General features: G+C 36.0%; 2 protein-coding genes across 2 annotated transcripts in view; one reads left to right on the forward strand and one right to left on the reverse strand.

The window, feature by feature from the left end:
* adp (WD and tetratricopeptide repeats 1) overlaps nt 1-5164 on the reverse strand; it is a 5517-nt gene extending 353 nt beyond the window's left edge. The window contains exons 1-12 of the mRNA XM_013310356.1: nt 4736-5164; nt 4552-4663; nt 3632-3807; nt 3167-3368; nt 2424-2544; nt 2078-2187; nt 1793-1996; nt 1500-1627; nt 1140-1384; nt 714-900; nt 301-469; nt 4-76 (exon numbers count right to left, since the gene is read on the reverse strand). Coding sequence (XP_013165810.1) covers nt 4-76; nt 301-469; nt 714-900; nt 1140-1384; nt 1500-1627; nt 1793-1996; nt 2078-2187; nt 2424-2544; nt 3167-3368; nt 3632-3807; nt 4552-4663; nt 4736-4932 — 1924 coding nt within the window. The 5' untranslated portion in view covers nt 4933-5164. The remainder of the gene's footprint in view (nt 1-3; nt 77-300; nt 470-713; nt 901-1139; nt 1385-1499; nt 1628-1792; nt 1997-2077; nt 2188-2423; nt 2545-3166; nt 3369-3631; nt 3808-4551; nt 4664-4735) is intronic.
* Nucleotides 5165-5459: 295 nt separating this feature from the next.
* LOC106116792 (coiled-coil domain-containing protein 130 homolog) lies at nt 5460-7913 on the forward strand. The gene is made up of 4 exons (XM_013310814.1): nt 5460-5557; nt 5678-6025; nt 6200-6460; nt 6697-7913. Exons 2-4 carry the CDS (start codon nt 5714-5716, stop codon nt 7192-7194), a joined length of 1071 nt encoding a protein of 356 aa, XP_013166268.1. The 5' UTR covers nt 5460-5557; nt 5678-5713; the 3' UTR covers nt 7195-7913.
* The last annotated feature ends 1357 nt before the right edge of the window (nt 7914-9270 follow it).

Raw genomic sequence — 9270 nt, forward strand, 5'->3', positions numbered from 1 at the left:
CGCTGCGCATGCGCTGCTGGTTGGCGTACGTCGCCCCCTCCAGGTCTGCCACCACGCGGGACTCTGTGCCTCCGTCCTGTACACCGGACACATTAAACTCACTCCTCCACAAGACTAAAGAACCTACTATTGCATCATTTTATTTGACATTTTATAAATAAATTCATTAGTTTTGAATAAAATAATTATTACTACAGTAACTGTTGTCACAAATCAATTGCGTTCAATACAATCGAGCTTAAGAGGTTGCTCGATAATTATTACGGGGGGGGGTCAGTAGTTGCAGTGGGAGGAGGGTACCTCTGAGCGAGGACTCCAGAGACGCACAACGGCCTCGATGCCGCTGGTGGCGAGCAGACAGAGAGTGGGGTGCATCTGCACGCAGTTCAGGATGGACTCGTCAGCTCGCAGACAGCGCGCCACGTTGCCCGAGGACCGGCACCAGATGAACAGGCTGCCGTCGTCGGAACTTCACACAGATTCATTACTTAAATATAGAGAACCACCACCACACAGTATACAATGTGATGAGTGTGCATGCCGGAGACCTTATTTTTATTCCTCTTCCCTTTTCTAGCACTGATCTCTATAAATGCATAGACGATCTATCTATTATATGAATCAAACAGACACAAAAAGCAGTCCACTTGTTTTAGTGTGAGATGTGTCAGAGTGCCGGAGATGTGTGAGATGTGTGGGAGAGAGATGCGCACCCCGCGGCGACGAAGTCGGAGTGAGGTCCGAGGAAGATGGCCTCCTTGATGTCGGTGGTGGTGTTGCAGTGCCCGAGGAAGCGCGCGGTGTAGTCGAGCGCGGCGGCGCGCAGCTGACGCTCCGACAGCGACGTGCTCAGCGCCTCTTCGTTCTCGTCTGCTGCGGAGTTGCCAACGGTCGCCCGTACTTGCAAATCGTAAACGCACCCTTTCAACTAGTACACGGTTACATTACACCACCCCCACCCCACATCTGATCGAGTTAATTATAACTGATTAAATCACACAATTGTAACTGTAAACACGAATAAAAACATAAAATTATAAAAAAATAGAAAAGTAAAGAAAAAAATTACACATATAATAGAAAAATTAAGTAATAAATTGAATACTAAGTGTTAGTGCGGGTGTTAGTGCGGGACTCACCTTCATCAGGCAACGTCTCAATATTCTCGAGAGCCACATTGATGTCCTTCTGCAGCAGGAAGACGGCATGCGATGCTGCGTGACGCGGGAACTTGTCCTTGAAGTAGAGCAGACACTCGTGAGCCTCGCGCGGACGCTTCAGCTCCATCAGACCCTTCGCCAGCCGGAAGTGAGACTTCACGTTGTTGGGGTCCAGCTTGATCGCCTTGTAGCAGTCCCGGATCGCCGCGTACGTGTCACCGGACCTAGATAATTAACTAACAGATACAGTCTATGTTCTAGACATGTAGCGTATTCAAGCGAGACTCATGCAGCCGTTCTTTTCGCATTTATAATATTAACTTGGAAGGTAGTACTGACCAGCCGCGACGCATGAGGGTGGCTGCTCGGTTGGAGTAGAGCACGGCGTGGTCGGGACACTCTGCTATCGCGCTGTTGTAGTAGTCCACCGCCGCTATGTACTCGCCCTTGTTCACCAGCTCGTTACCCTATACAACACAAACTTTCTTTGTCCGACAATATCTTAAAAACTAACAATCCGATTACATAAATTCTTTTTGCATTTGAAAGCTACAATAATGGAGAAGGTTATAATATAAATAACATCACGCTGCGTCGTTTAGGAAGCGAGCAGGAAGCGAAATAAATCTTACCGCCTCCTTCAGCTGCAGTATCCTGTCTGGGAGCGGCGGCTGGGGGTCGACGGTGCCGTTGCCGCTGGTGCCGTTGGCGGGCGAGGTGGTGCCGTTCTTGGCAGGCTGCTTGCCCTCACCCTCCCTGTTGCCGTGGTTGTGCTGGATTATGAAACTTTCCACCAGAATAGGCCTCCGACCGGAGTTTATATCGAATAGGTAAACCTGTAAAAGTTAAAAAGATTTAGATAAAAAGTAATTTATTATATATAAGTGAGTAAATAACAAGATGAGACTACAACTTACATGTTCTGATCCCAAATTGACCATAAGTTCGTTCCCGTCATTACTAAAGGACACGTAAGTGGTCGCCTTCTTTGGGAACGTGTGCTCGTTTGCGTCCATCGAAAGGTGACCTGGAATTATACATATATATCAATGTATCTTTAATGATGTATTAAAACCACTAAAACAATTGTAACGAAATGAAAAACAATATTGGTAATAAAAACCATGTAAAGTCGGGGTAAATTACTCGTCAAGTCATTTAGCCACTCTCGAGATTCAGAACCAGCACTGAATTTCATCACAATTGCATGTTGCATGATGTTTTCCTTAATTGCAAGAATGTGATAGTATAAAGAGAGTAGACCTGGTGCGAAGTACTGCACGGCTGCTTTGGGCACGTCGTTGTCCGGGTCACCATGTCCGGCACGAGAACACAACACGTTCTGACGGTCGAATAGCATCTGCGATGTCGGCACTCGCGTTTGCTACAATATATTATGTTTTATTACTAATCTATATATTTTTTAATACTAACTTTAGTTCTAAGTCTTAAATCGATCTCCTCATACATTCATCACTATCGCCATTCAGAATAGAAAATATAATCTTAATTTAACTTGAAAACAATCAGAAAACAATCCACTGTCAAATCATCAACCTGCCCTTATCCCTATCGAGGGTCGGCACAGTATGTACTACTCCTCCATACATCTCTATCAGCCGTCATATCCGAGTCTACCCCCTTCTTACGCATATCCTCTTTCACACAGTCATTCTTTTTTTGGTCTTCCCCTACCCTTGTAGCCATCCACATTCAATCTCATTACTTTTTTGCTTATATCATCATCATCCCTCCTCATAACATGTCCAAACCACGCTAATCTTTTACTCCTCAATTTCTCGATCACTGGCGCTACTTTCAAACTTCCTCTAACAATCCACTGTCAAATAAATATTTAAAATCTTCAAATCGGTAAGTAATTTTTAAATTTATCACAAATTATGTAATTTACCATACAACATAACTTTATAGTATAAAATACTATTATATGAATAACAATAACTTAACATACTCTCATCTCTTTCATTCCACTATGTAAAACTCACATGTCCCCTTGATAACTTGATCATCCTGGTATCATATAGTCGTGCGTAACAATCATTGGCACCAACTGCGAGCTGGTACGGCCGGCGAGGGTTTACCGCAACGCACTTCGCCTCTGCATACCTTCCTAAGTGCTTGATTAAGTTCACCAGGACATTGGTGTTCACTGCGTTACAACGGTGACTTGTACGTAGATCGTGTTGTCTGAAATTAATAAGACATTTTTCTTATGCCTCTGTACATAAAAAGTTAGTAAAATTTTATGGTTTACTTTGAACCCGCATCTAAATGAAAGATGACGATTATTTTAGAAGACACTTAGGCATTTTATTGAATCAAACATTAAAATCAAATTATAGCTTAGACAAAACCCAATGATGAGTAAATTTTCACTGTAGACTAACATGTATAAAACATATGTTCAACCCGCTAAGAAATTTGTCAGAAAACTTCAACATTGCACTAACATGACAACACCATCTTCTCCAGCAGACCATATCAGATTAGGGTTGTCAGGCGGTGAAGCTAGCCTCTTCACCCTACCACAATGACAGGAGCACTCCAGCAGCGATGTGCCGGCCGTGTTGCGCACCCGGACAGTACCATCAGCAGCGCAAGTCGCCAATGTGTCGTTGGACACAAACTGAAACAAAAATATGATTGTTGTTAGAAAAGATAAATAGTCTTGAACGTCATATGTCATTAGCCATTGATTTCTAAGACTAAAATCTCTGTATAAAACAAATTGTCATCATTATCTTTGATAAAACAGAGATAACAATATATTTGAAATGGGGATTTAGGTCTCAGAAACCCACAGAAAGTCCAAGAACTCTACTCTAAATATCGTATCACTTGTATTTATTTTCATAGTCAATAAATTAACAATATACCTATATTTAAATGGGTATGATCGGAGGGGTAGTCAAAATGGTGAACCACAAATCACCAGTGGGGCATTGCAATCAAAAAGCTGCCAAAAACATTTCATTATTAATGAACTTTAGCAATTTATTTGAATGAAAACCTACTCAGTAGAAGAAACATATAGATTTTTTAACAATGATTAACATTACTGGATACTTAAGTTCTAGAAAAACATATGAATTAATTTTCCAATGACTTCACATATATCATATCTTTACAGTAAACAAAAGAGATAAGAAAATGTCCTTCAACTCTTTCTTACAATTATTTATTTCCAACCATACATAAATGTGGTGCAGAAATAAATCTTCTGCTATCTTTAAATTGGCAATAAAATAAAATAAGAACAAAGGAGATTATACAGTGGTGTAGTAAACAATGCTGCATTATTAATCATTTTATTTATATCAAATAAATAAAGCACATCTTTATGCACATAATGTTCTCAAGATATCCTCACCTTCACAGAGAAAATATTTCCTGTGTGGCCAGTGGCAATTTTGTGGAGCTCTTTGTATCGGTAGGGATCCCACAAAATGACGTGCAGATCGTCCGAAGCTGACGCCAATATACTGTGACGTAAAAACGAATTAACACAGTCCCACTAGAATATGTTAGAATATATGACAATATGGTATACTTACGAGCCGTCGTAATTCCATTCGAGGCAATTTACACATCCCATATGCCCGTGAAGTTCCTTTTCGAGACCCAGTCGGTCTATCATACTTCGGGTTACTGTCAAATCATTTTGGAATTTGCGGTCGATATCCCCACGTTCCCGGGCCGCAGTCAGGGCGACTGTGCCCTTAGTCCAAGCTGGATCTTGGCTCCGACCCATGACTGCTTATACCCAAAATATATGAGCTAAACTAACATCACAATCGGACTAAACTGCAAACTAGAACTAAGTTATATTTAATCTATTTATAGTTTATTACATCCCACATTGAATTCTTCAATTTAGGCACTGATGTGAGTATATTAATCGACGATGAAATATAATAGGAACTATTAACTAACGTACAAAAATCTAACAAATTATTATGAGATTTTCTTTCGAAAATAAGCAAGTGTCAAACAGCTGTCATTGTTGCCAGATATTGAAATGTGTTTACAAAGCAGTTGTTGCAACACTATAGATTTTGGGTTTGGCTTTGGCTTTGGAAATACACAATATTGATACAAATTAAAATAATACATTTAAAAAACAATATTTAGTAAGTGTACTGACAAGCTGGCATTCATTTTAAAAGCTTCTGTATGCGGACTTGTATTTAAAGTTATTGCAACACAACACACCAAAGAGTATATAACACACTATAGAAATTTCTTCAAAATTGTCACATTGACACTATGACATTGGCATTCTGCATGATTGTGAAATGTGAAATAAAAAAATACATACATTTTTTAAATTTATTATTACCTATTACAAAATAAGAAGCTGCAGGTATACTTTTAAGGTAATTAGGTCCACTTTATTAGATTTTTAAACTTACAAACGTAAAAAAACCTCGATTAAAAGTTACTAATCTTTAGAAATAACAATTGTTTATGTTGTTCGTGTGATTTTTTTTTTACAGAATATTATTTAGTAATCCCCTTGTAATAATACCAAAATGGGTGAGCGTAAGGGACAAAACCTATACTATCCCCCTGACTATGATCCTAAAGTTGGGGGGTTAAACAAATTCCAAGGGACTCATGCCCTCCGGGAAAGAGCCAGGAAACTCCACATGGGTATCTTAATTATAAGATTTGAGATGCCATACAACATATGGTGCGATGGCTGTCAAAACCATATTGGAATGGGTGTTCGTTATAATGCTGAGAAGAAGAAAATTGGAATGTACTACAGTACTCCCGTTTATCAATTTAGAATGAAATGCCACTTGTGTGACAATCACTTTGAAATCAAGACTGATCCTGGAGTAAGTTTCCTCATATTATTATTAAATTATAATAAAAGATCTATAACAACAAACATATAACTAAAAGCTCTCCAATCTTGTAATACAATCAATAAAATTCAAGATTTGTTTTTTGCATTAATAAGCAACTATAATTAAAATAATGTTAATGTCTCGTATTGTCATGTCTTCCAGAATTTAGACTATGTTATAGTTTCTGGAGCAAGACGTCAAGAAAATCGCTGGGATCCAACTGATAATGGCCAAATTGTTCCTGAAACAAAAGAAACGCAGAAGCGGCTATTTGATGATGCTATGTTCAAGTTGGAACATAAAACTGGTGATGTGGATCTCAGTAAATTGGATAAGCCAAGGCTTGGAAAACTTGTTGGTAGAAATGAAACCGTTTGGAAAGATGATTATGAAGCTAATTGCTCTTTGCGTAGGATTTTTAGGGTATGTACCATTTTATTTGAACTGTACAGTTGAGGATTTTTATTTTCTAACCAAACAAAATGTAATTCTTTTCTTTTATTCTTTCTGTGATGTTCATTTAACTTTTTTGTTTATTTCTTTTATAATATGTTATTCTTATATGTTTAGTTTCTTGCCGACACCAAAATGTTTTCTTTAAAATATATCTAAAGATTTATTGTGATCCTTGAGTAATCAATGAAATCTTTTCCTTCCAGAAAAGAAGGAAGGAACTAGAAGAATCAGCAATTAGTGATGGTCTACTTCTAAATAAATCATCACTTGACATTAATTTACTACCAGAAAATGAGGAAGATAGAAATCTTGCATCACTGCTTGCTCTACGACCATCCCGGAGTATCGAAGAGAGTCACAAAAATGTACGGAATAAGATCTTGAATAGTCCAGCATTACCCAGCTCTAGTGGACTTATAACAAGCTTTGGAGGATTAAAAAAAGAAGAATCGCTTAGCAAAAATTCTTCACTTACGAGAAATATCCTAGGTATCACTGTCAAGAGAAATAAGGAAGGTACTACAGATTTGTGTTCTACAGAGAAGAAAGCTGATGAAAATACTAAGGAGGATATTAAATTATCAGATAAATGTAAAAATAAGGTAGTTAATAGTAATAATAATAGAGAAATGTTAAAAGAGAATAGAACAATATCTTTAGTAGGGGATTACGGATCTAGCGGAGAAAGTTCAGATGGATAATAGTAATAATAAATAGTTAATATTATGTAATTACCAGAAAAATGTAACTTAACCTATTGCTGATACTGTCCTGTTTAAGAAAAGAAAAATATGCAAATCAAAATGAAAAAAAATCCAGCTTGATACTTAGATTGACAACAATTTGATCCTGTGGGAGGCCATCACTACTGTCGATATTTGCGGGAAGAATAACACTCGGAGTCCACATTTGTAATGTCTGTATTTTCTAATTTCTTAACTATTTATACAACTTATGTGCTACATGATTACTGGATAAAATATGTACACCAATTAAAAACTAAGTTTGTCGGACCAATCCGGAAGAGACACTAATTAATAGTTAATTATAATGAGAGTGAGTGAGAGGTGATTTCCTCTGTCACACATTCTTGCGCGTTCCGCACGATATGCTGTTTATGACCTCCGATAATCCTATAAGAGTTCTATTTTAATCTGGTAGTGAGGAACCCTAAAAATTATCCCACAAAAACCTAATTACTGGTTGATTGTTATAAATATATGCAATAAACTAACCTACACTTACTTCCCAGCTACAGTCTAGATATTAAAAAATTGACTCAAAGTATTTTGCTTGTACAAAATGTTGTGTACATATATTTTTTACAGGATGTTTTAAAATTATATGTTACGTGCTTTTTCTGATAATTACAAAATAACCATGTATAATGGAGAAGTGATAAGTATTTATCTTATGAAACTGGTTAAATTTTCACTTTGTAATAAGAAATTATATAAAGAATATTTAAAATAAAAAAATGACTAATTATTTAGAATTCGTTTTATTTTAATTCCACTTTTAGAAAACATATATTCGAACAGTTAATATTTTACGATGTAAAATTTTTACATACATATGTTAGATACCAATTATATTCTACAAAATGAGACTATTTAGAGAACAACATTGAATGCCATTAAAATATTATCAAAGCTTTAATATATGTTTAGTTTCAATATAAATAATATTAAAGTGATGTTTATTAAATGACAATAACTTCATAATCAATAAAATAATATTTATAACTTATGACACTAGAAAAAACATTATTATAAATTATACTATATAATGTTTGTGCAACTTATTCGCGAGGCAAAACATTTGTAGTTAGATGTAATTTTTAAAAATATAACCTAACTTTCAAAAAACCCTTGATAAGAGCCAACGGATGAAATAGCGACATCTATTGACTGCATTTTAAAATAAAAGTTTTAAAATTGAAATTCTTTACAACAAAATAAACTGTAATGATGTAAAAGGCAGAGTTATTTATTCTTATCATATAGAAAAATATCAAAATCACTTATTAAAAAGTAACATTTAAAATATGACAGCATTTCAACTGCTGTGAGATATATTTGTTGTCTGTCGTATTTCAAAGAGAATGTGACGTTCAAACCCAACCCCAACGTAATCCACTTAACATGAGTAACTCAACTAAGCTGGACAGCCAGCAACATGATTTGTGTGTTACACACTACTTATAACAGAAAAATACGGACTACATTGAGGATTTTAATAATAAAGCTAAAAAATAGTATCAAATACGCAACGTAATTTATATAAAATATTTTTATAGCCATAACAATATATTTTTAGTAGTTGCTACTGTGATAGTCCACTGCCGAAACATTTGTCCCAGTTTTTTAATGGAAATGAAATAAATTTCATAATGTTTTTGTACATTAGTTAAGGCAGTGTAATGTCACAGTTATTATAACTAATGACTAGATAGAGATCAGCGATTTTTAAGCAACATAAAATAAATCGAGTCGTAAAAAATAAAAGCGCTGTTTTGACTTTTTCTAAGTAGCGCCTTTTAGCAACATCTTAACAATGAATCATTGAATGATTGAATGAAATGCGCGTATGAGTGACTGTGTTCGAGCAGTTTTTTTTTGTTTTTTTTTCATCAAGTTTTTCACACATATAAAGTTAAAAGCATGAAATATGAATCCCTAATTTAATTTTTACTCATAAAATAGAATCTATATAATGTAAAGACTCATATCAATGTTTCAAATTCCTTGAAGTGTTTATAGTAATGTGTTTTTCAG

The sequence above is a fragment of the Papilio xuthus genome, unplaced genomic scaffold, assembly GCF_000836235.2.
Source record: "Papilio xuthus unplaced genomic scaffold, Pxut_1.1 DF827714.1, whole genome shotgun sequence".
Classification (NCBI taxonomy): Eukaryota; Metazoa; Arthropoda; class Insecta; order Lepidoptera; family Papilionidae; genus Papilio; species Papilio xuthus.

Bases quoted from the DNA above. Each gene is read 5' to 3' on its own strand.
- LOC106116792 (XM_013310814.1), top strand. From the start codon at position 5,714: ATGGGTGAGCGTAAGGGACAAAACCTATACTATCCCCCTGACTATGAT. The intron at 6,026-6,199 runs GTAAGTTTCCTC...CATGTCTTCCAG, and splicing joins AAATCAAGACTGATCCTGGA to AATTTAGACTATGTTATAGT. The intron at 6,461-6,696 runs GTATGTACCATT...TTTTCCTTCCAG, and splicing joins CTTTGCGTAGGATTTTTAGG to AAAAGAAGGAAGGAACTAGA.